The following is a 27,341-nucleotide window of genomic DNA, read 5'->3' on the forward strand; positions in this document are numbered from 1 at the left end:
ACTCGTCGTGCGATGTCGAGGACTAGAGTCACGTCGTTCTAGAATCACGAACTGTCTCTGCGCAAGTGCACCGCGATACGCGCGAATTTTCAAACTTGAATTTCTCTATCTTTCAAATTTTTCATTTATTTTTATTGAATCATCGATTTTACTGAAGTTAATTATTAGTGAACATAGACATTTATTATAAAATCTATCGAAATTCGATATTAAAAATATATATATATGAAATTGTAATTTGAAAAATATGTGAATATTTTGTAAAAGTTGGCGAATAAAAATAAGGTTTTCGGTATCAAAAATATATAAAAGTTATCTTGATTGAATGAAAACAATCAACTGTTTAAAGTATCGTAGCTCGGGCGTACTGGTCTTGCACACGCATATCTACTGAATAAAATTGACGTGTCTTCAAAAATGAAAATGTCCCGTGGACATCATTTATTATTATACCTAAAGTCTGATATAATCGTGCGCTAACTTTTTAATCGGTACGGTTTTCTTATCTAGGCAATAATCAGTATGATACATATTACATTCAAAATTATAATTCTAGTTATATTGACAGCAGACTAATCTAAAGTGACAATCTTTTTTTCCTTTACGACTGTTCTTTTTCATACAAAACGGTGTTCGAGCGTGCGCACCTGGTTATTTTGTACACACGCATTTTATAAGTTTCTTCGGAGTGGCTTCACCCACCGCATACTATTTTTATCGTTTATTGTTTAGCTTCGTTTTGTAAATGATTCTCTTTTTTTTCTTTCAATATTGTTCGAATTAAAAAATATTTAAATTCATTTTTCTCACAATATTAGACAGACTTGAAAAGAAAAGCTCGCGCGGAAGTCGAAGCCAAAGGAAAACGAAAGATTGAAACTTAATTTTAAAAGAGCGCATCGCGGAATACAATTCGCTTCATCTATAACGTGTTACATGATAAAAGTAAAATTTTTTGTTCTTCTTTAACTACAATCCTCTGTTTCCGGCATTATCATGTGGCAGATAATAAAAATACCGAGATTATTCGTTCGTCATTTACAATATTCATGGAACAAAGTGTTCCCAGTATTCTTACGAACTCGACGATGAAAATACCAGCTAAAAATGATCGAGGTCCCCCGTGAAAAAGACGAAAATAATAATTCATCTCTCTTAATCATCATTACGATAATCATATCACTATCATTATCATCATCTTACAATTTTTATATATAATTTTACATTCCTACTATAGTTTAGCTTATTAGAAAGTGCGTAGATTTTCAAAAATTTTTTTACAATGGCAAATGAAAAAATATCTCGATAGATACCCTGAAAATAAATTATTACGTTAAATATACAGTCTCACGTCGTTAGATTCGCGTTTAACAATGTTCCTTTTTTTTCTCTAATTTTCTTGTCGTCATGATAGAAAATTACAAGACTTCTTTATTTTATTTTTTCTCCTATCCTCCCATTTTATTTTCTTGCTTCTTGTATTATTATTTATTATTATGTTTTTTTTCTCTTCAAAGTAGGATGTCTCCTTATTATCTTACAAAGAGGCCATTTTCAACTCTTCCCTTGCATCTTCTTCTACCCCATAGTCTATTATCCTCAGAACATTGTCTCCTTTTTTCTTTCTTCTTTTTCTTTTCTTCCAAACGCCCCGCTTCACAAGACTTAACAATACGACAATGAACAGATAATTTAATAGGAACGTGTTTTATTATCAAAAATTCGTATGATCAGCATTATTGCCCATACAACATGGTGTCATGTAAAAATTAATCTATATCGCGATAGGACTGCATATTTCCTTGTTTTTCATTCCGTTTATCCTTCCTCTTCTTTTTCTTCCTTATTTATTTTTTTTTTAAATTAAGAAATTTCATAAAATTGCACGCTATACCTAGGCTTCATTCATGATTTCCATCCTTCTCTCTTCCACGATTTTTCTCCATTTTAAATATTTACGAATATGTTCCTACGTTAATTGCGGTATAGTCAGTACCGTATACCGTGTACTCGTAATGTTTTCTCCACTTCCGTTTATTTTTCTAGTTTCTACCTTCCTTTTCGCTTGTTCTTTCTTTTTTGGCTAGACGACGAATATTGTTATCAAAAGGAGGGAGAAAAATAAAAAGAACGCGAACCGGAAAAAAGGAAGAGAATCGCAAAAGCCCGTTTTTCCTTTGCGTGTGTCTGTAGTGTTTTAACGAGGATAGTTTTGTACAAAAACCCTTCGTCTTTCCTTCGAACACGGACGAAAAAACTGTACACGTTACAAGACTTATACAATATATACTTATACAAAGTTTTGTTTTTACGTATAATCACCTCGATATGCCTGCTTAATCCTTATCTGGACATTGACATCAGTGTGTTACCGTTTATATTATAAAATACTGTTACGTTAAGAGCCTTTCTTTGTTTTCGTTCTTTAAAATCCAGATAAGAATTAATCATTGAGTGAATGGCATGCGCAAATTCATTAAGCCGTCAGTACTTCAAAATCAACGCGGTCGCAAAAGGGTCGAACGTTTTAAGGACACTGATCGTCTTCGATGATTCTTATCGTCGAAAAAAATCGTACATTTTCTGGCGCTTCAATAGTCCTTCTCAATGCGATTACAAAGAAATTGCCGGGTTACATGATGGTCCTGAAACCTCGACCCTTAATTCCTCAAACGATCAAGGAAGGATTCCATGATTACGTAAATTGATCGATACGTTTCGAACGCAATATAGAACAAAGTAATTTCATTTCTTTCTTCCCTTTAAGTTCATTTGCGATTTGAATTCGTGAGCTTATGTACAACCGAACATAGGTCAGAATATATTCTCGCGAGGCTCAGGAAGACGCTTCCAGGCGTTTTGATTAAAATGGAAGCTCCGAATTTTCATTTCGTACGCAGAATATTATCTAAGGAGCCTGATAAAAAAAATTACCAGATTTTGCAAGGGAGCGAAGAAGGGGTACGTCAGTGCTTAAAATGGCCAATTTGAAAAAAGAAACAGAAAAGGAAAACAGAAATATTTATTCATAAATGGCACTGATTAGCAATTTATTGAATATCACGATTTATGGGGTTGCTTTATGAACAGTCCCGTATCTCCTTCGATAATTTCTACGACGCGAACCCTAAAATTACTTATTCACCTAGTTACTTACAATCCTTATAAACCTTTCTCGGTGATAGGTCTCCTATTTAACGTAGGTACAATATTATAAAAGTGCGTTAGTTCGTTCGAACAAAAGGGCCCGATAATCTTTCGATACAAAAATCTTGCTAATTTATAAGCAGCAATTCGGAACTGCTCAAAACAATTATGGGAGTCGCTCATGTGAATCAGATTCTGAAAAAATCAATCGAAACGTAGAAATAACCGAAAAAAAAAAGGAAATTACAAATTTTAAAAACATTGAATCTTTCCAATTGGAAATTTTAGAAAATTGAATACTTTACCAGAATCCTTCTAACATTTGATTCCGTAATTATTTCGAGCAGTTTTTCCCATCAAATCGCATCTAAGACATTACAATTTCAAGCTCTCGCCTTGGGATTCGACAGATTAAGAATCGTGTTTGTCTTTCTTCTAATTTTTTCATGCTTTCACTCGCTTAATCGAACGAAAGTGAGTCGTTTTATAAAACGCTACGATTAGAGCCCTCCTCTTCGACCTGGAGACATCGTATAATTATTAATACATATATTTACAAACTCTGTTTTTCCTCGGGAACTGTAGATCACTGTCATACAAAGAAGTAACAGAGGAAATGTCGTTTATTTCAAACACTCTAACTTGGGTGATCATTTACAAGTTTTTACTATCCTCGACTAAAGTGGCTGAGTTTCAATTAAAGGAACAATAGAAAATTCAAGAATATCGACGATTACTATTCGAAGAACTACAATTACATAGTTTTACACAATTAATTTAAACAATAATTTAAGAAGAAATCATTGCACTGGCATGCTAAGGCGAAGCATACCGTTAAGACAACTAAACTGTGTACCACTCAGTCTTAGGAAAATAGAAACGAAAACGTAGTTTTGTGGAAAGCGTTGAAACTTGTAAAGGACTGTGTGACTAAAAAAAGAAAGAAAAAATATATAATATAATCAAAAAGCATCAGATGAACGGAAAATTCAGGGAACACCGAAGAGAAAAGTTTTTCTAATCTAATCGAAAATACTGTAGCAGGTATTATGACCACATTAAAAGTAAATTAAACATAATAGTATTATCTTTATTTTACAAGTTATAGCGATAAAAACAAAGTAATCCCCAATCCCAGATTTTCTTTGAAAAAATTCTCCATTACCGATCAACGATTTGATTGCAGAGGGTAGATCACTTTGTGATCACCTATTTCGTTTCGATAGTGTTTCTCCGTTAATACTTAAATAATCAGTTTATATACTGTATAAAAAAAAACGATTCTTGGGACATCACCGAGCCATATAGTCGTATGTTCGCCGTATACGTTTTAGGATTCATTTATTACAATAATTATTTACTTTATTCGTTTCGTTTTCGTACAAAAACAGTTTGAATATCAAGTTGATATAGCTATTGAAAAATTAAGTTTCATTGTTAATGGTTCCTATTAGCGACAATTTGTTTAGTGAAGTTAAGAAAAAAGAGAAAAGAAATATTTAATTTCATTAATTATTCTCGACAAAGACGAAATAGGGGAATAATACAAAAGTTATTCGAAACAATTAAGAGATATCAAAAAAGAAAATTTTATATGGCGGAAAAAATATACAGTTGATGTAGATGTCCGAGGAACAGTGTGTTTCTTTGCCTCAAAATGGCGTATGTGGCATCCTGATCATTGCCATTATCAAAAGTTACAGACCAGTTGGTAAGTATGAAACCGTTGATGTCTTTTTTTTAAAAATTACAATCGAACCGATTTCAGATTCACCGCTATTTTAAGAGTTCGCAGCGATGGTGTTTGGCCATCGTCCTTAACAAATGGGGATATAAAAATTAATTATGTATATATTGTATAGATAATCTAGCCAACTATTTTGCTGTTACAAACTAGCAACTATTTTAGTAACTGATATCCATTATAGTCCACGGTCTTAAAATTATAAAACAGATTAGTCTGCCCGTCGATATTCACTATTATTTATTGCAGCTCCGTGTGAGATAGAAATCCTCTTCGCGTGACACGTTACCTTTGTCATCGCCATATTCCTCTTTTTTATTTTGTTAAATCGTGGTCGTTGTCATTGCAATAACGCAATAATTAGTTTTTTCTTGTGATCCCGAATGACTGGACGGAAGAGGGCTCGCTCAAATCGCGATATCGTTCCGTACCACGACTTCAGTTTCATAACATAAAGACGTATGCAAAAATGACAATAGCTTCCCTTTTCGATGACGATTTACATGTTTTCTTTGTCATATTTTAATTTTAACATTCCTATTTTTTCTTCATTTTATTCTTTTTTTTTGCTTAAGTTAATTCTTGATTTCAATTTGTAAAAACAAACAAGATTACCATATAATATGTATAAATCAATATTCATCAATTTCATTTTTTCACTTAAACAATAATAAACAAGGGCCGAGGTTCAGGCATTTAAAATAAATCTGTCGTTTCGCTATAAACTTATTGACATTTGTATTTTTTAGATCCGTTTCTGAAACATTTAGCTACGACGTTAATAAAATGCATAGCATGCATAGTATTAGAGTGATCAGATTACTGTCACTTCCTGCTTAGCCAAGATACACTCGAAGCTATCACATGTGTTTTTTATCATTCAATGAGTCACAGAACCTGTATATATATAATTACGTTCACTATAACCTTTCTGTATTAAACTTTGTTCAGAGCGACGGGTATGACCCACGAATACACAAGAAAAAAAAAGAAACAAAAATTAATTTGCAATTTGGCATTCACAAACCAATGGAAGTAACTACAATATCGTTAGAAACGATTCTAATGATGTTATTTGATCCGATATTAATGTTTCTAAATAATGCGTCTATCTCAAGTGAGAAAATATAAAGTAGATTTATTAATATTTCTTCTTTACTTCATTCTTCCTTTTAATATCGCTCCGGATTCATTCACAAAAAATTTGTCTTTGTTACTACCGGTGGTCGGGAGAGTGTTTCGATTTTTTACGAGCCGTACTCTTCCGAGTCACATCCTATGAAAATTACTCACTCGCGTAAACTATCGCTGAGTCTCTCTTTTTTTTTAAATCGTATCCCCTTTCCATGCGTATTTATTTAAGATATACCCGACTGTCACCAAATAATCCTCCCACAGAATGTGCACATAAAATGTGCTGCCAGTCACTCTGGAAACCTGTCTCCTCATCAATGTTATCCATATCTCCTTTTACATTTTTTTTGCATACGTTCACATGTACGTTGCATTTTCAATGTTAATTACTTTTTATTTGTTTGTTTAAAAAGGTTAAAAGATTAACCCCTTTACCAGCTCCTGAAAGGTATTCTCTAGCTGAATCATTTAGGCTCTGGGAAGGTCACCTGACACTTGTAGACTTCTTCGAGCATTACCGCTTGCCCTTGACCTTGACTTACGGTAACAGGAGTCGTGGCATTCACTACGACAACCTGTTGACCTTGCTGTGCTTGTTGAGGCTGCTGTTGCTGCTGCTGCTGCTGTTGCTGCTGATTACTCGCGTTCGCTTGCTGTGCGTTACTTGGATTATTCGCATTCTGACTTCGGGCAGTTTGACCGTACTTTTCATGAATTGCACGATGACGCTTTAATGCGAAGCGATCGGAAAATCCGATCTCACATATATCACATCTGTAGGAAGAATGATATTGATTAGATGTTTAAATTGAAAATGAAATAACGAAGTATTAAAAGTACATGCTATATATTACCTATGAGGCTTTTCACCAGTGTGAACCTTCGCGTGATTTTTCAGATGTGTAGCTTGATTAAAGGCCGAACCGCATATATTACATCTATAAGGTTTTTCACCAGTATGAATTCTTCTGTGATTCCAAAGGGTCGAATGTCTGGCGAATGTTTTTTCACACACTTCACACTGATAAGGACGTTCACCAGAATGAATTCTCTCATGATTCTTTAAATGAGGACTTTGCGAAAACTGCATACCACAAACACTACATTTAAACGGTTTTTCACCAGTATGCACTCGTCCATGATTTTTTAGATAAGCAGCTATAAATGTAAAAATAAATAGCGTGAATGTAAAAATAAGTTGACAGTGTACATTATGATCTTTTAGAACAAGTTACCATAATTTGCATGATTCTATTTTATTCACCTTTTGCGAAAGCTAAGCCACAAACTTCGCACTTGAAAGGTTTGTCTCCAGAATGAAGTCTCTTATGGGACCAAAGTGACGAATATCTGGAGAATGTTCCATCACATACGTTGCAATGAAACGGCTTCTCTGCCTGATTTTGACTGTTCTGTTTACCGCCTGTAAATAAAAGAACATCCGATTTCTTAGTTTTCCTCGAAGGGCCAGTTCTACAAAAAGATATGCTTCGAGATGATTGAGTAAATGCTTTGAAGAATTAGAGACACTGGATTGTGTATGGTTCTTTGAAAAATATACTCTTTGTTGATATATCCAAAAGGGGATTTCAATATAGAAAAGAGAAATTCTACATTATAGCACCAATAAATCATTTTATGATGCAAAACTAATGCTTTGGACAAAATGTAACAATATTATGTAGAAATTTGAACATGCGGGTTATGGAAGTTAGTGCAGAAAATAAGAAATGAGGTATGATCAGATGTTTTAAATCTGATGATTTTTGGATCATTATATATATGTATAGAATGATTAGTTATATTCAGAGTATCAAAATAAGTTCCTTATTGCCTATGTCTTGAAATAAAGAAAGAATGAACTATATGAACTGAAATCTAAAATAACTTTTCCATATTAACAATGCTAAAGTTTAGTGAATCAAATTCATAAAACTGTCCCTTAGGGGAGATTTTATTCCGTGCAATGATTCTTAAATGTAAATATCGACAATGCTACCAAAAAGAAAACAGAATTGATGCAACCAAAATTCAAAATTTTTAATATTGGGAAAAACCAGCAGTGCTGAAGACTTTTGTCTATCTACAACAAATCCATGCAAATAAAATATGGTAGGTACTATAAACAATGAAAGAAGCTTATGGTATTAAATTTTTGCAGCATTAAACACTTATTTTTTTGCCATAAATTCGAGAAAGAAGCAAAACAAATAACGACGAAATGATTCTAAATATTATTTTTTCGAAACGGTGATATAACGGTATTTATTTATTTTTTTTTCAAGTAAGGTATAAGAAGGTATAATGACTTTTAAAACTTTTATAATTGGTAGACAAATTTAAATGATATTATCCAATTATTAATAGACGGTTCTAAAATATACTATGAAATATAAATCCCTTATTCTTTGGCTTTAATTTCTCCGACTTACTTCCTATGATGATGCGGCCTGTTGCCTTGCAGCCGCCACACTTTGCGAGGGAACTGATTCCAGAATCTAGTTTTTCGTCGTGTTTACCTACCATACACCACCCGATGTACGATCATGATAGTAATGAAATGATAGTAGTACAGGAAAGATGATTATGGTTTAGTAAGAAAAATGTTTCTTTTATCTTATTAACTTTTATACGTGTTAATATTATATATATTAATATAATATAATATATTACTTTAAAACAATAGAGAATCTAATTTTTCATAGCAAACATTTTTCTTCTATTCTGCATGAAGCATGGCAATGGTAATTTTTACTTACCAATAAAAATTATTCCTGTGCCATTACATTTATGACACTTAGTAACACTGGTGACACCCCTTCGTTTTACAGGATGATGACCAGGTTTGATAGCTATAAAAACAAAAATACATTTGAAGTATTTATTAGATACAGAATATTAAAATATACTATAAATCAAAGTAATTATTTGAAGTTTCTGTAAAAGTTAAAGCCAAATAACATTCATATTAACACTTTATATGTTGTTATATGCTACAATGGAAAATATTTTTACAGTAAATAATGAATGATGAACATACTCTTTTTAATTTTAGTAGGATGATGTTCACAAGGGTCTTCACTGCCACAATCTTCACAAATCTGCACCTTTGGTTTTTGGTGCATATTTGTCTTATGGCTTTTTAATTCTCCTGGTAATGCAAAACAAGCTCCACACACATCACAGGTATATGGTCTTTCTGGTGTAGTTGCAACAGTAACTGTTGTAGGTGTTTGTACAACAACTTGCTGTGGTTGTTGCTGAAGATTACTAGGTGTTGTATTATGAATCCGTTTATGATGATTCAGCAAACTCATATGCCCAAAGACCAAACCACAAATATCACATTTGAAGGTTGCATTGGTAGCAGCCGCAATACTCATCTGATTCAATAATGTGTTATAACCGACAGGTTGAACATCAAAACGATAACAACCCTTGTCATCGGTTGTAATTGCACCGATTGTGCTCACTGCATTTGTTTGAACCTTTTGGAGCATGTTGACATTGTAATAGAAAGGGAAGTCTGCAGTTGCAGATTGCTGCTGGGATTTATCCTCTTTCTTATCTGTTGTAACATACATCTGCTGAGATTGTTGCTGTTGCGATTGTTGACCTTGAGCAGCTTGCTGCTGCTGTATTTGTTGTGGGTCAAACATAGCTGCTTGTTGCTGTAAATTAATATTGTAAATAACAATTTCTTATATTTAATATAATAAATACAGAGACAGGTAAATACATTATTGATTAAAAATTTATATAACATCTATGTAAAAAGGAAGTAAAATATAGAAACTTATTTAATGAAAGATATTATACATATTTAAGGATATGATCTACTTATACACTGTTCCTTCTTAAATCAGATGTAAAAACCTATCTCTGTTTATAGTTTCAAAAGTAGTAACCTGTCTTTGATCGCCGTAGCTCGAATTACTCTGCTCCGTCTGAGTAAAACTATTGGTTTGCTCAGTTTGAGTAAACATGGAACACTTCACTGGCTGTTCGATTGGTTGGCTCTGTTAAGCGGTAATTATTGTTAGATATTATGAGTCTTGTACTACATCCACAAAAAACAGTGACATTCTATATGGCTTTGTTTAAATCAACGTGCTATACACATTGGTATACGTTATGCGTATTAAGCATCAATGAGAAGCTAATAAATACCAATGGAGAAAACTCGTTCCTTTTTTACGTCGTGCTGGTATACAAGCTGCATACCTGTTGTATTTGATCAGGACGGGTTGTGTTCAACCACACCACGTTGCTGCCATTTGATTCTAGGGCCATTGATGTGTTGCCTTTGACCCTGCACAATCAGTAGGCATTCATTAAATGGAAACAAAACCGGAGTTGTATGTGATACATCTAGATATGTAACGGAACCACACCAAAGTAGCTAGGGATAACTTTTATAGATAAATATAAAAAGAAAAGAATGATAGAATAGAGGTAAGAAACAAGGGCTCAAAGTATAACCGCGACATACGATACTCACATGTGATAGTCTACACGGGCGCCGCGGGTTACATGTCTGGGTGCCAAACGGATGATCTTCTAGTTGCCATGACTGCGGCGCGGAATGCCGCGCAGCTGGTCACTACTATTCCTGGTGATCGTGATACCTTAATAACTAATTTATATGTTTCGTCCTATACAACATCCGAGAAACAAATTCCTCGTGTCGGTAGGGCCGTGGTCGCGACGGAAAAATCAATGGCGATCGATTTAGTGCTTTGATACACCTTTTTAATACGTTAGATCCCGTTAAAATTAACACTGGGCACAACGCCGGTCAGATTTCGCCTGTTGTGGATGCCGCGAAATCAGTTTTGAGTTACACGCTTGTCAATGAGCAGCGTTGACCCGCGCAGATCATGTCGTCCAAGCGCGGTGGCGGTTGCGGCGACTGGTTACGGAGCGCGGGTTTCTCGGTTGCATAAAATTGGCGGTACCTCAGCGTTAAAGCTCTCTTTGATTTTGTTTCCGTAAGGTTGGGCCACGTCGCCGCGTACCGTGGCTCAAGATAGGCCGATGCGCGAACAAGCAGACCGAGCACCGTCAACAAACTCTACGGTAGCCATTACACGCGACGAGGATAACAATGGGCGACACGAACGCGCGCTGCCCCCGATGCCTTTTTCCGAAGCGTTTTCGGGCGCCTTCCGTGAATGCAGCCGCAGCCAAGCGCCGCCAAGGTCAGCTCCCGGTGACGCTCCACAGACGCTAATAGCCGTTACACCAAGCGATTTCATTGGTCCATGACCTACTGTCCTCGCTTCTTATTGGTCTCTACGTTCTCTACGTGACAGTCTTAGAAATCATCATTTATCTCTTCCTATTAACATTACACTTTTTTTCATGAGATTTAAAGAAATATTCTCGAGTCTTTCTTAAATATTTACGAGTATTTTATTTTTATTTGGAATAAGCTTTTTTGTTTGGTTTTTTTATGAGAATAAGTATGTTATTTTAGGATGAAACTATATACTGGAATTGTAAAAATAATGAGTAATATTAAACTACTAAGTAGTTATAATTTTATATTTACTATATACATGTTTTAGGTGTAAAAGTGTCTTTTGTATCTGTGAAGTATGTAGTTGACGTGGAAATCTAGCTTGAGAGTTTACATTCATAAGTAATTCAGCTGTCCGATGTAAGATGGCGCTGCTGAGTTTCCGAGACCCACACAGGTATTTGAAGTTTTTACCCGTTGCGTATAATCGTCCATACATTATCGAGGAAAATGGTCGCTCGTTTATAATTAATTTGAAATTGAACCACGTGATATTTATTAACGATTTCCAGTCTCCAACGATTCATGGAAACGTGATGGATGTATATCAGCAATCGGTTCTAAAATTTGGCATATATTTTATTTTGCATATTTTCGCTACCTTACCGATTCATATACTGTGGCGTTTTTTATAACTAATTGATACAATTGAAAAATAAGGGATCCGTTTAACGTACATCACATTGTCGGTTTAAAAAAATAAAAAAATATTATTGTTCGTATGATTTCTTCAAGTTATGTATGGTTTATATATGGAATATATTATTATTTTCCAAGATAATTTAGAAATCATACGCTATCCATTTTCATTTATTCTATATTAGAAGATCTATTTTTGTTTAAGTCTACATAAAAGATATATTTCTCTATCTGAATTATTGTTACCGATGAGCGCCAACTAACAAAACCTGCCAAACATTATAATAAACGACGTTGCATATGATTCCACTATCTCGTGATTTATAAATAATGGGCAATATATAAGGACAAAGTTTAAATGTTGTCTAATAAGCCTTGTCTTTAAACCTTACCAAATAGTCACTCAATAAAATAAATTTTCATTACAAATGAACAGTAGATATGTTATAATAAAATTTAGTAAATAATAGTGATGTTAAAAAGTGATGTTTAACAAGCTTTTTTCAGATAAAGATGCGGTACTAGAGAAATTTCGTTGACAAGTCATGCAAAATATTTCCTTGAGGACATCGTATCAAATGGGTCAGCCTTCTATGAAAGGACGAGAGATTAAAGTCATGTGTGTGCATAGCTCTATACATACAAATGCGGCTGGAACATCGTGAATTACGTACTCATATTGACGACGCGTACAATACTAATTTTCCTGATAAATTTCAGAACATCAATTTCTCTCTTCCCAAAATCGTTATTCCAAAATTATTCTCCTTCCCAAATTATTCCTTTATTTATCATCTTAGGGAAAACTTAAAGCAATCAAAGTAACAAAATATTCAGTTGCTGGCGCAGTTAAGTTGATGTAAAGGATTAACGCTTCTATTTCCTTGCCATATTATTCAAAGATATTTCACCTTTCAAAACTTTTAACATCGAGTAGGTACGTGTTCCGCGTAAAATGTACAAATTCCTCTGGATAGTGTAATTTCCGCAGTACAAGTTACAAATGAAATTACCGCGAACAAAGCGATCTACTCAGTCATTTTACGGTTTCAAGAGCATGGATTTTGCAATATTTTAAAATTACAAAGATTAAAGCTATTAAACGCTATTAAAAGTTGGAAATTTTCACGGCTCCTTATACGAAGATCATGTAATTACTCTCAAATAAATGAGGAAACGACCGAATATAGGATATGAAGATTTTCAGCATAATTAGGAGAATCTCGACACTTTCAGCTTTAAAAATTCCTAAAAATAGTTAATTCATTAAAATATATCTTGCTACAGCGTCGAAATAAATGATTTTAATATCCCTCATTCCTTTCCTCAGGAATAATCATCAAGGTATAATCGAGAACTATTCTTGGCCCGGAAATTTATACTCTTCTCTCATTAGTTTTCTCAAAATAGTATTTTCATATCAATGTACATTTTTTCCACGTCTAAATATAGCCAGTATCGTTGCTGGCTTATTTCGTGGTTATGGTTTGCTCGTGCTTTTGAAATGGTATCGCGTAATCCAGAAAGCAACCCTTTCGTTTTTATGTAAACGGCATACCAGAGTCAAGCTTGTATCAAAAGTCGAACAGAGCACATGTATCACTGTAATTATACCATTTTATAAGTCAAACTACTCCACGGTCCTATTTTCCGCAATTTTCAAATCTTGGGAAAACTCGAATTCAGCTGTCTGATCTTGCGTTCGTTCGTTCTTCGAGTACTTAAGAATTACTAAAATCATAATTCTATCATCACTTACCGTACGAGAGACTAAAAAATTGCTCCTTTCTAATACCTTTGATTTTTGTGATTTTAGAAGATTCCAAGTTTCATCAGAGTCGCAACTTCACCGCTATTTCCGTAAGAGTAAATTTTCAATAGTTTCTTTTTCGTAACTCTGAAAAACTTGAAGTTTCTTTAAAACAACAACTTCATCGCTATCTGCATAGAAATATTTGTATCCATATCTGATTTTACACTTGATCGATGTCGCGAAACATACTGCGAAATTGTATACACTGGCAAACAGACCATCCTCTCGATCTTCTTTCAGCTTGTCTAAATACGCGTTGAAGCGTGGGAGGCATCGCTTTAACCGACTATTAACAGTGTCGCAGGATATCGCGTTGCGAAATTCGTCGTGCCACTGTCTTTTTTACGCAGCAGCATCGCCAAAACGACATCTTCAATTTTGATAAATGGCCTAGGAGAATAGCCTTTCGAGAATAGAATTTTCCATTAACAATAGAATCGCATGCTATTTGTGTTAGGAGCTGGACTTGCCTTCTCGAATAATGGATATAAATGATTCTGATACGATGTACGTTTTTAGCTTCGGTATAGGTTTTTATTTCGAGTGTTTGTTTGATGCGATTTTAAAAGTTCCCTCGGACGCGCAATCGATATAGGTGACCCACTTCGAGATCGTTCTGCGTTGGAACATCTCTTTTCCCAGCAAAGAGCGCTTCTTGTTCACGAAGCAATGAAGATTCAGAGACGGAGGGTCCGAAAGATCAGATTTTCTACGGTGAAGAGGATTCTATGCTGGACTATCGAATATTTCGTGAGATTTCGTGAATTGGTCGTTCGAGTGGTATGCGATATTCGCGATTTAAAAATATTTCAGCGATATTTGCTCGCTGTAAGAAGCATCGATACAGATATCGTTTCTTCAATGTACTGCATTCGATTGTACACGAACATCTAGTGACAATAATAAGGGTATTTCAAAGGTATTCTAATTAAAAAATAAGATCTTCTATGCGCGTCAAATTTCACTTAAATGTTAATTTTCGAAGACGTAATCTAAAAGAAATTGGAAAATATTCTCTTGGATAGCACAGTTTATCTCAATTTCTCAATAAAATTGAAGATTAGACCTCATTGATGTACGTCAAATTTCTCCCGAGTCTTAATCTTCAAAAACATAATTTAAAAGGAATTGTAGAATATCGAAAAAGCGTAATTTACCTCAGTATCTCAAATTGGTCTCGTTTGCGTTTTAACACAGTTCTTAATATATTCGAGACAAATATGTTTCCTAATACCATTATCCCATCGACGAGACGAGTACATCGTGTTTTATGCTCCCTGCAAGTTGTTGTCGCACTAAATTACATAAGCCAAATGAATTTTTAAGTAGCCAGTACGGCCCTGTAAATCGTAGCGCCCGTTTCAAAATGCCTCGTCGCCCGGCACCAGTCTCACTCAGTCAGTTGGCGTCGCGACGCCGTCGCCAGAGGTATTCGAGAGCCACGTACGATACAGTTCCCGGGTTTTCTCTGTTCCTGACACAAACGGGGAGAATTACTGAAAGGGACGCGCAGTGCACGCGAACAGTGAACACCGCGATTCCATTCTCGCAATTAGCCAAGCTCTAACAAATAATTTCTTCACAGACGAGACAGCAAATATTTACAAAATTAAGCAAATATTAAATCATTAAATACCTAGGGAAAATAAAGGAGGAAATAAAAATAAAGCAACGTGAGATAATATAGTGATACAAAGCTTTGGGCAGATGTGAATCGTTGAATATAATTTTCAAGAGGATCGAAATAACAAACCTTCTCTCCAAATAACAAATTTTCGTATTTGCGAATCTTTGCATACAGCTTCCAAGAGGATGAAATAATAAAATAAATAATAAAATTTGAATGTTCGGACGCAGCTTGCAACAGGACCGGAGTAACCAATTTTCTTTCGAAATAACAATTGGAAGTCAGAAATTGAACTGAGCGCTATGTAAATTCTGTTGGTAGTGCAGTATTGATGAGCCACGAGCTTCCTAGTTTTGTACAAATTGTCGTTGGGAGGAGAGCTAAACGCGATCGTTGCCAGAAAGTGAATTAAACGCAATCGTCCCGCACAAAGGATACAAATGACGCGCTGGAGGATAACGGAGGCTGACACGATCATGTTCCCGATCAGAGTGAAATGACGAACGAGCCTCGTGGTTCCTTCGAGAAGCGAGAAACGAAGGAATAAGATAAGTCAGGCAGCGAACGAAAGGATTCTTCCTGTCGAGGGGTACTCTGCTGGAGGAAAGTGGAAAGTGGCAGCCACTGGATTTATCAGACACGTAATACGTTATCGATGATAGCTTGTGAAATTACTCGAATTCACGTTATGCTTTCATTCGATCATTATAATCTCCCTAACATTAAACAAGAAGGAACAAATATTAAATATATTCTATTTAATAAGATTCCCTGTAAATAGGTTACAATTTGATAAAATTTCTAGTGAATAGGTTGCAGTTTGATAAAATTTTCGCGAATTTGGGGCGAATAGTAAATGCAAAAAGTCTTAGCGAAGCGACGAGGAACGAATTTCTGCTAGCCTAAGCGTAGTACTCGTTCGATGACTCGATTGGACGAGTGGCTAATTAAGAAATAAGTGGACTGGAGATTTCACTCCCAAGGAACCTCGAAAAACTGCGTTAAAGTGCGCGTTGATTTTAAAACGACAAGTCCTTGAAGAAATATCGAGTTGCATCGTTGAACGAAGAAGTTGTACTCGGTCGGCAGTTCGTACGATTCCTCCAACGAGAAAAGAGATTTTACCGAACGAAGCATCCTCTTTAATCCTTTACTCGATCATCGAAAGTACTTTCGTCGCTACTAGCAACGTTCCTCTGGGATTCAATTGATTTCATTCTTTTCTCGATTTCTTTACTATTAAATAAAAATCATCTTTTTAACCGTTCACACCTCGTCGTAGACGCTTCCTCGTTCTTTATTTTAGAAAGTAAGCGTGAGTTTGATAAATCAGTTAATTAGAAGAGGCGCACGAACTATTCGTGTACCTGATACTTAAATTCGTCGACACGTTCGCGGACAGTCGATCTATTTATTGCTAAGATGCATCTCATCCGGGGTCACTGACTCGTGGTATGTCGCTCGAATAATTTTAGGCAGCCACGAAATTGGAAATCAACCGAGCCACCAAGTTCGAGATTGAACAGGAGGAGCACGGTCAAGATCAACGAGTACCATGTGTACGCGTTCGTCGCTGCTTTCTAATCACATACCTTAGAGCTTTATATTCGACCCTCGTGTTCTCCTTTTGTAAACTCGAGGAAATTTGCCCCTCGTCACTCCGTTTCACTCCTGCGACGTTGAAGTGAAAAGAGAGAAATTTCTGAGTGAATACTTGTTACGTCCTTTTCCAACAAGTTCCAACAAGGATGTTATTTAAATAAAGATTCCCAACTGGATCCCACTGGATAGTGACTTATCTCGTGATTTCTCTGAGACCTGGAAGGATCGCAGTTCGAAAAAAGACAATTTCTTACCGAATATTTATTATATTTTGCCAACAAATTCCAAGGAATGTTGTTACGCAGAAAGATATTATATGTGATTAAGGAATTCCACTTCAACTGGATTTCGCCATAGTGGTGACATTTTTTTGAGTTTTGGCAGAGTGGTGGTTTGATTTAGTAGCATACCAGCTAATCCGGATTATCCGGGACGCGATGGCTCTATGATAAATTAAGAGTCGTTCTAGACGAGGATTCGAGTATCTTGGAATACAGCCGGCTGTAAATTCACGGCAAACGTGTCCGATTGTCCGACGACCCTATTTCTGTGTTAAATTCCGCGTGGAATTAAGACATAGCTAACCATTTGCCTACCGAATCTACATCAGCATTTATTTATACGCGTGTTCTCGGATCTAACGATATTGGAAACACCGAGAAGGAAGTCTTGATGCTGTTCGAAGCACAAATATATATTAATACGCACTCGATCTTCAGTGATACGTAACACCAAGTAGAAACTACAGTGTTAAAGCACAAAAAAGAGAGAGACAGAGTGATGACCGACTGTGATAGTTCTAGGTGATTCTAAAGGATTTCTAAGATACTTTAAGAAAGCTTAATCGTCATAAACTACGAGCTTTCATTTTATTTTATTTTATTTTTTTTTTTTTTCGACGACGAAAGAAGAAGCCTTAAAGGAATGTCAAATTCGCCGGATGGGCGGCAGGCGCCGCCCCCGAGATTGAAGATTCAACTTCCGATACCGGGTCAATTCTATCCACAACCGGGTATGGGGTACGTACCAACACCGTACGGCCAAACCCCCATGCCGATGACTCCTGTTTCCGGCCAACCACGGGTGATTTACGCGAACAAGGCCAGCGAGTTCGTCTTCAGCCAGTTCCAGGGGATCAAGGATCTGACCAAGTCTGGCCTAAGTGTCGGCGAGAAGAGCGCGTTCTGGCTTTACGAGAAGGTCCGCGTTAAATGATTTCGCGTGTGTGTTCTTGTTGTATATTCGCGTCAAGATGGCTAGTACTGATATCGGTATTACGAATTTCTGCACAGGTCAGTTCCTGGAGCAGACGATGGTTCACGCACATTTTCTTATTTGTTATCGTGCTTTTGTACAGTATCGGGGGCGCGATGATATTCGTCACGATCGAGGGAACCAACGAGGATATGGCGCACGGAAACATTCGAAAGGAGAGGTGGGTGCACAGATACGAAGCTTCACGATTGGTTTTTTTTAAATGCCGCCTTTTAGTTTTCTGATATTTTTGATTATCCTTAACCCTAGCGTATTGTCCTTTTTTGTCGTTAACAAATGATCGAAGACAACGTTTTTTTGCCAGGGATTCCATTAAAAAGTTAGAGCACTTTTCGTTTTTGAAAACGAGAGAACGGCTCGGAAAGATATACAGCGCTGTTCGAAAGTTCGAGGACAGTCGTGTTTCGAAATTTGAAAAATCCAAGTAATTGTAAAGATATAATAAAACTATTGTTACGCTTGATACTTTGTACGATAAGGAAAGTAGCTAATGTACTATGTATATATTAAAAAGTTGATTAAAAATTGCAAATAACAAAAAATAATTTTGAGTTCGTAATTAATTTGGGATACTGAAGTTCGGTGGAGCATATGAGATAAGAATCGTTTATATTTTATTACAATATATGATATAATACGATAAATATATACAATTTTTACGTTACATAATCGTGGCAAGCTTCGTTAGCACGTTTAAACGAACTTTAGTAAATTCGTGTAACTTCGTATCAGGCGAGATATAAATCAAACTCAACTGTGAATCAACAGTAAACTTAAACGTATTATATCAGACTAACCTAGATCTGCGATTCATAGTCGTATCTATAGTTTATATCCCGGAAGGACTTGCTTAGAAAAAGCGGACACATTTAAAAAGAACTGTATCCCTTTAATATTCTATACGAGATGATAGAGAACAGGGTAGAACGTTTCTTTCTGCCGCTCTTCTTTTCTTTCTTTTCATTCGAGACGCTAGTTCCGCGTTTGTTTAATCGTGCGATGAAGCTTATGATTTATTATTTCTAGTGGAACGAGAGCGAAATTTTTTGCACTCGCCGGTCCATTAATAATTCTATTTTACATTTATCACGTGCGATATTAGCTTATCCTTTCGACTAGGAGAGGTATAATAATCTCTATATTTCTACGTTCTACGTACATATTGACGGTTTGACCTTGATTCCAAGGAAAATGGGCTTAAAGAATAAGCACAAACGCGACGATCATACACACGTTAATATCGGTTTCATCGGGAAACACCAGATCGACAATACTAGTGGAAAATGTAGGACGATCGAACGTGTATTAAAACAAACACGAGCCAAGGAAATATAGTGCATATAATAATATCATTTTGTCGTACTTCGGTACCTTTGTTCATCCAAATTAATTGACATTTTCTTTCATACCTCGCGATATTATTATTAACGAACTTGTGCTTACGTTTGCGTGCCTGTGATCGATTTTCATACGAATTATTCTTCGCTTTTATTGCGTTTAAAACATTAAAAAATTATTAGAACTCACCGTTTAACCATTAGGTTGTTCCGAAGGTTTCTTTCGTTTTATATTTTGTTCTATTATCACAAAATGGATGGATAATTCAATAAAATAATATGAAACAAAAAATGTTGTGCCTCTATTATTTCCTTATAAAACGAAAGAAACTTTCGCAGCAACCTAATACTTACACAATTAGAAAATAAACTTGGTATCTTCAATATTATTCACTGTACATCTCCAGGTTTTTTTTCAGAAAACTTTTTAATTGTTTTATGAAAAATAAAGACTGAATGTTCCATATATGCAGGCGTAAGAAAATTCGCGCGTTAATTATTTCATATGACGTAGATACGATATAACGAAGATGCCTATGACGTAGTAAGGAAAAAGAAAAATAAACACTTCTCGTAGTAACAGTGTTTCTATCTTTGTTGATGCTGTCGAAAAAGAAAATTGCTGCTCTCAAGAATAGCGATAGAATTTTCCTTTTCTCGTTAACTAGGACAGGCGCCTTTGTTAACTAACAAAAGTTTCGATGCAAAGTATCGGTACAAAACGTCATTCTAATATTTGACAGTAATTATGTTATTTCGCAATTTGATTAAATTCGGTCGTTTTATTCATTCACGCGAATTAATATGAAAATAGATAGAACTAGTTTATTTTAGCCGACTGTAATGAAAACTGGTACGTTTACGGGAACATGTTATGTACATTTGAACCGTTAACTATACCTAAATCCTAATCTAATGATGCCGCAGCTCTTTTGTCATGCGAGCGTGTTTCAAATTATCGCGATAACGTTTTACATTGACACAGTATGCATCCCTTACATCTTTCGTCTCTTTGCAATTGCAAGGAAATACTCTTTATAGACATTCGTATAACTCATGGAAAAGTTCATCTTCTATGGTGTCACTGGAGCTGTCCACGTATAAATCAGCTTTTCTTACAAATTATTTCTGTATTGTAATTTCCATCGAATCTCTTCGTATCTTCGATTATGCTCTTGGCCACAATACAAGTAACATTGAGACATTCGCAGTTAGTTTATTGCACGAGAAAGTAAGTATTACCGACTGCAAGCCAAAATTGTCCTTTAACAAAAGTCGTCTTGCCCAAAACTCTGCTTTTATTGAAATTTAAACGAGCTTAACTACAATCTTTTGGCAAAAGTGAAGGAAGTTTCAAGATAACTTGTACGATATGATATTTAGCGATTATTTACTGATATCTATCGTTGAAGTTGATTCTAATTTCAATTTGCTCTCAAATACGTGTACGGTTCTTTCGAATGTTATTATTAGAATCCCTTAAGAATATTGAATTCGTAATCTAAATTCAATCAATGACTTACAATCGATGACGTTTTATGATTAAATTACTCGAGATTTATTTTAGTTATTATTGGTTTGTAACATAGATTCTTCCTGTTCTTATATCTACCATAAACTAACTACTACTGTTACAATCTATTACATTCCAAATTCAATAAAAAAGCAAGCTTAGAATGTTCAATAACAATAGAGTAGGGAAACAGCCACAATTACCAAGAATGAAATAATCTTTAGATACTCTTAATTCAATAAGCCCATCTCACAATGTCTTGTAATCTCTATACATTTATACTATACATTTTCATCATGCTAGTCTCCCATTGTAATGGTCATCAAGTTTCAAAAAGTTTTATATAACGTACGCATGTAATTGTGGATATAAAATATATAATATAGAGTGTGCAAGTACTTTCGCGAACCAGTGTACATGGAAATTATAATAACGTCGACGCTTTCCTTGACTTATTCCACTTATCGGCAGCGATTTCGTCTGGTCCGAAGGCAAATCGATTTTTCCACCATACTTTCGTCGTGTAGGATCGATTGACCTTAAAGTGAAGGTCAGGTTTAGCTTAGAATTTGCTTCTGACCTCTCTTCTATTCGTATAAAAATTTGCCGGTGGCGTGACCAATCCGATAGAAAGAAGGGAAATGAAGTACGTGTCGGAGACCAAGTACTCGGCCGGTGTAACTATAATCTTTGTAAATCATTTCCCTTTCCAGTGTGTAAACAATCTGTGTTTCTTCGTGAACATGCGAACTTCGATCAGAGGCGTGTGGTGTTAATTGAAAGGAAAAGGGGAGAAAAAACGAAGTAAGTTTCAAGGTGCTGTTTAAATTCTGCGCGTGGTATAATAAGTGTATCGCAGTTTACTTAAAAATAACCAGAGGGTCGGGGCATTGAATAATTCGAAGAAGCAAATTTAAATGCATATAATTAGAGTGATTTGCGAGAAAAATATTAGTCACCCAGATTTCGTTCGCAGCTTTCTTTAAAGTAATTTTCCCGTGGTTATTGGTCACTTAGAATTCTTTCTCATGTCTAAAATCATTTTATCTATTAAATCGTTCGCGCTTAAAACTCAACGATGGATATATCTTTCGTCGATAAACGTTTAACTATTTTTAGTACGTTAAAGTTTCAAAAATCTTTGAAGCTTGAATATTTTAACGAGGGGAATATATTTTTAGTTATCGAACTTTTTTTGGTATCGTAATGCCCTTATAATAAAATTCTTGACACTTAAGTTGCGATTTTTTACAAAATTTTCGACATAACTTTTTAATTTCTGTTTGGTTCATCAAATATTTTATCTTTCTGACATATTAATACTTTTTAAAGACGCAATAAATTATCCGTATAATAAAATTATTGAGCAAAGTAATTTTCTGATTTTTTCTATTAGTTGTTGGTTGTTGGAACAATTTATCAGTAAGGGAAATAAAGGAAAGCTTGTAATATCATCGACGACCCTTAGTCTAGACAGAATCGAGTCGTCTGGCTGCGTCTGTCAGCTCGTTTCACCGCCCCTCCAATAATCCAGGACGTTCGAGCCATTTATTCGAATCAAGAGCGAATCAACACGCAAAAGAAAACCGGTGATTCGATTGCTCTGTAGTTATCTAATAAAAAAAGAACGATAGAACGAGAAGGGAGTGAAACGTATCGAGTAATCATAGTTGAAAAATAATTCCAACAACAAACACGTATCTTCTCCTTTAAATTACAAAATGTTCTATTTTCTCGCGAAACACGCTCTTTATTATTTCACTCGTATATTTCTTCCTTTTTATTTTCGTTTCATTCCTTTCTATTTGTTTGTTTCTTCTGTATCTTTTTATATTTGTATAAATATCTCGACCATGCGGAAAGAGAGTGGATGGAGTTACTAACTTTTTTTTGCATATAAAAAATTTCGTTTCTGACTTTTTAGAAAATAAAATGACTCGATAAATAAAACTACTGGATGAAATAGTTTTCCCGATTTTCTATAGCGCTTCCACCATTCTCTATTTATCGACGATCTGCGATAAATATTAAGAGGTCTACTACCATCATTCATCGAACGAAAATATTTGTCATTTCGATATCAAGACACGTAAGGAAGAAGATGAAATTTTTTTGATTGTCAGCTTACTCTGGAATTTCTTAAGTGATCTCGTGCGACCCATTTCTATAGTTCCATTGAAAACTTTGGACTTCAAGCTCAAGCTGTAACTTGGATATATCCGAATGCAAAGTTTCGCCGCGTATAATATCTCGGCATAATATCTGGCATGTTTTTCTTATCGTATTCAGTCAGAAGAACGAAGAAAATATTTCTAAATGTTTATATGTCACAGAAACAAGACGCTGACCACGATTCGAGAGTTGTGCGACGACCAGGTATTGGCTTCGAATCCAGAACTTTGGAATGGGCGGGCGAGGAACGAACTGATGGAATACGAGGAACATTTGTACGAGTTCTACAAGCGCGGGTTAACGGATCGTGGAGAAAAGGTGTGGACCTTCTGGAATGCTGTATTCTACTGCGGCACCATTTACACCACCATAGGTGAGTCACGCTATCCAACCGGTACTTTTGGACAAATTTTCCGAAACTTATACGGGGTCTTCCGCCTTATCTTATTTAAGTTAAAACAACTTTTGTTTGGGCTGTACAATTATATGTATACGATATATATATCCTTGAAACATAAAGCCATGCATATTTATTTTTGATTTATAATATACGCGAAAAGGGGACGAAGAGACAATTAATAAAATCTACGTAAAAGAGAGAGTTTATGAAATGTCTTCTATGATATATTAGTACAAAATATTTCTAAGGAATATCATGTATCGTGTATCAATGTGCTACTGATTTTTGGGACAAAAGCAAATCGAACACGTCGCAACGATCCACAAGCTCTCTTGTTGATTAAAAAAAAAAAAAAAGAAAGAAGAAAGAAAGTAATTGAATTCATAAATGGACCGAAGCTTGTATCAATATCAATCGATGAAAACGAAATCAAACCAATTATTGTTTCCCGTCGAAAAAAAAAGAACAGAAACTTTTTTAGTCGATGTTACTCGACACTCGGCAGATTATCTTCTAATAGTTGAGTAAAATTACCTGTCCATTTTATGGGGGAACTTGAAATATGTTTATGAACTGTGACACATCACGATAAATTATTATTTACTATTACTTTACTATCACTATTGTTATTAGTGATAAATAAATCCTTTAGTACGCACAGCTTAATTTCTAATGTAATTATTTGTTAGTATAGAAAAATTCTGTAGAGAAGAATGCTAGCAAAAAAAATTAGTCGATTGGCAGAAATTATTCACACGGATAAAAATCATATTAAACTGATATTGTTGAAACATCACATACGATATGACGATGTTTCCTCTCCTGTGAAAACAAAGGAAACGAAAAAGAGTAGAACGCCTTCGCTTTATGGAATATATACACGTCAACCTGGGAGATGGCCTAATTTATTTATTCACATCTTCCTGATATAGCGTTTGTTTTCCTTCCACCTTGGCTTCCGACTTGCTAATCGATCGTATCTCGAAACACGCGCGAAAATACTGTTCCGTTTATTTGTAGATGACGTTGCACCGATAGTCGATTCTTGCAACTGCTGATGATAGATTGCATTTCGCTAAAAGAACTCGCGCGGAACAAGGCTTCAAAGGAAGTTTGAAACAAAGCGATCATGAAAGAATAACGAAGTTTTTCCGGTAATGAAATTTCATTCTCTAGCAAATTTCAATTACGACGTTTTGAAAATTTATTCCGAACTCTAACTTTGAAATTAAGTTAACAAGCTTCGTTATTGCAAAAATAAAAGCTTACATGCATATATAACAATTGCCTCATCAGCAAAATTGGCACAAAAAATTCTGTTCTTCGTGCGATCAAGATGTAGTCATCGAAGTCGATCGTACCTTTTACCCCAACCTAAGCCTTAAGCTTATTTATGATTCACGTTGGTCTAGTGGTATCCCAGCTATAGGATTGCAACTTGAGTAACATAAATAATATTTCCATCGCAGTACAGTGCCTTCGTTCCAGCGAGTAATTCAATCAAACGACTGGATCGAAATTCTACTTTTTCGATTCGGTGTTTACCCTCGCTATCGTGAACACAATATTCCAGCGTTACTGGAATCGCCCAGACCAGCGATTCTTAATCCTTTGTTTATCAAGGATCTTTGTTAAAGGTCTTTTCGTTATCACGAACGCTCAAGACTTTGCTCAAAATTTAAATCCTCGATGTGTCAAATACGTAATATACTTGAAACGATCATCAACTGCTCGTCAACGATCTTTCAGGGAAGAAAAGATTCGCTATGAATAAAGAAATACACGCACTACAGATTTTTTATTCGAACAACGGAATATCAACTTGCGCGTGTAAGGACTTTGGCTCCGCGGAAGTCCGCGGATTACAGGCTAAGAAGCGCTGCTCTAGATGGTTCAATATTCCATGTTAGCTGAAGCGTACACGTATTGTTTTATCCGCCTTTTGCGTGAATCCATTACAACCGCTGTCTGCCACTTTCAATGACCCAAGAAAGACTGGAATAACGTGGCCATCGACCGACTTCCAGTCGAACCATTGAAATATACTCGCTTGAGTTAGCGACTGGATTAACGTAGACCCAGCTTTAACCTCGCCAAATTTTCATCTAAACATTCGCGCAAACCTCTACCCAAGCCCTCGCCCAGGGCTTAAGCTTTGGTATTTTAAACATAAATAACAACTCTTCTAAAATATATTCGCTAAAATTTAAAATTCACGCAAACCTCCATCCAAGTGAATATTCAAAACCTCATTGAAGCCCATATCCAAGTCTTAGCCTTAACCACGGATATTTTATATAAATAATAACTTTTCAAAAATATTATATTCTATCTAAATTATTATCTAAATTATATTCTATCTAAAATATTATATCTATTATAAAAATTATATTATAATTTTATAATGGATAAAATATTATCACTCAACCACTCACCGAAGCCCTCATCTACGGATGTTTTATATAAATAGCAATTACTCTCAAATTTGTAATTTCCTCTGCTCGTAGAAACGTTTCCAATTAAATCGAACGCCGCCAAAGATAATCGAATATTCGTGCTCTTTTAAGTTTTAAATGTGTGCCTGTTCGGGCTTTGTGGTGTTTCGGTGTTACAAATTTATATTCATTTTTATCAGTCGCTTACGTATGTATAATCTTAAAATCAATGTACTTCGGAGCGGCAGCGTGTGTGTATCGAGGAAACGGGCACGTTGCGATTCTCCGCAGTTTCCACGCCAAAGGGGTGGAAAGTCTGATGCACTCCTCGTGACCTACATACTATCTCGATAAAGTGACTATTATCCTTTCACCCTGTTTAACCGCAACTTTCAACGACTTTGTTGGGCGAAGGATGTGGCTGACTCCGATGTCGTTAAATTGATCTATACACGCCAGCTTCCGAGATAGTATTTACGAAACTGAGATCCATGGTCATTGGTTCGTTGGCTGACGCTCTGGGTGGAAATCGACGTCGATAAATCAACGGCAAGGAAATAAACTGCGGAACTCGAACAATGCAATCTTTCGCATAAACTACTGAGAGAGCGTTTCTACCACGACACGATGTCGTTGATGTATTTTCGGTGGCGTCGACTGCTGCTGGTCGTCGACCGGGAATTTTTATATTTTACAGCTGTGAAACATAGCACGATAGTTACAAACTTTTATGCAGCAATTACGTAGACCGATGGTTTTCGAAGTTTGAAACGTACGCGCAGAACATACAGATACACGTGCCATTTCCAATTTTTCTTTATCTTCCTCGAAGAGAAGTAACGCACGAATAACCTTATCCTTCTCTACTTACACAATGGAAATTATCTTCATTATTATTATTATTATTATTATTATTATTATTATTATTATTATCGTACGAGTACAGTAACCAGTACAAAAGAATACAATGGTAAGCGTACAGCGAGAAAAGAAAGAGAAAATGACATCATTATCACGCGATAAGAGGATATTGTGGAGTTTCGTTTTAAATGCGGATAAGCGTGCAGAGAGAAAGTCGACATTTCCAGCGTATCGATTTGCTAATTTAGTAATTCTATTTAATGGATCTGCGGAGCCACAGCATATTTTGCTACTTGACAGCAAAAATTCTTCGGCGAAATCCTAATGCATCGAGGTGATG

At 35.5% G+C, this 27,341-nt stretch overlaps 2 protein-coding genes across 4 annotated transcripts; one reads left to right on the top strand and one right to left on the bottom strand.

Annotated features, from left to right (window-relative positions):
* Nucleotides 1–410: 410 nt before the first annotated feature.
* Nucleotides 411–11,227, bottom strand: LOC126870053 (zinc finger protein 665-like). 3 transcript variants are annotated; one of them, XM_050627457.1, is made up of 9 exons: nt 10,527–11,227; nt 10,250–10,337; nt 9,934–10,044; nt 9,066–9,696; nt 8,785–8,877; nt 8,458–8,544; nt 7,290–7,448; nt 6,880–7,183; nt 411–6,799 (listed from the first exon to the last, which is right to left on the bottom strand). In XM_050627457.1, coding segments are annotated over exons 1-9 (1,785 nt in total). In that variant the 5' UTR covers nt 10,529–11,227; the 3' UTR covers nt 411–6,489. The 3 variants fall into 3 exon arrangements, with proteins under 3 accessions (XP_050483414.1, XP_050483416.1, XP_050483417.1); XM_050627459.1 differs by lacking the exon at nt 8,458–8,544 and having other exon boundaries at nt 10,527–11,224; XM_050627460.1 differs by lacking the exon at nt 10,527–11,227 and having other exon boundaries at nt 10,196–10,334.
* Nucleotides 11,228–15,161: 3,934 nt separating this feature from the next.
* Nucleotides 15,162–23,682, top strand: LOC126870528 (uncharacterized). Its single transcript, XM_050628327.1, has 3 exons — nt 15,162–18,208; nt 18,366–18,443; nt 23,467–23,682. Exons 1-3 carry the CDS (start codon nt 17,933–17,935, stop codon nt 23,680–23,682), a joined length of 570 nt encoding a protein of 189 aa, XP_050484284.1. The 5' UTR covers nt 15,162–17,932.
* Nucleotides 23,683–27,341: the final 3,659 nt, after the last annotated feature.

Source organism: Bombus huntii, chromosome 10, assembly GCF_024542735.1.
Source record: "Bombus huntii isolate Logan2020A chromosome 10, iyBomHunt1.1, whole genome shotgun sequence".
Taxonomy (NCBI): Eukaryota; Metazoa; Arthropoda; class Insecta; order Hymenoptera; family Apidae; genus Bombus; species Bombus huntii.

Bases quoted from the DNA above. Each gene is read 5' to 3' on its own strand.
- LOC126870053 (XM_050627457.1), bottom strand. The intron at 8,878-9,065 runs GTATGTTCATCA...TTGTTTTTATAG, and splicing joins TCCTACTAAAATTAAAAAGA to CTATCAAACCTGGTCATCAT. The intron at 8,545-8,784 runs GTAAGTAAAAAT...GGTGTATGGTAG, and splicing joins CACAGGAATAATTTTTATTG to GTAAACACGACGAAAAACTA.
- LOC126870528 (XM_050628327.1), top strand. From the start codon at position 17,933: ATGTCAAATTCGCCGGATGGGCGGCAGGCGCCGCCCCCGAGATTGAAG. The intron at 18,209-18,365 runs GTCCGCGTTAAA...GCTTTTGTACAG, and splicing joins CGTTCTGGCTTTACGAGAAG to TATCGGGGGCGCGATGATAT. The intron at 18,444-23,466 runs GTGGGTGCACAG...TATATGTCACAG, and splicing joins GGAAACATTCGAAAGGAGAG to AAACAAGACGCTGACCACGA.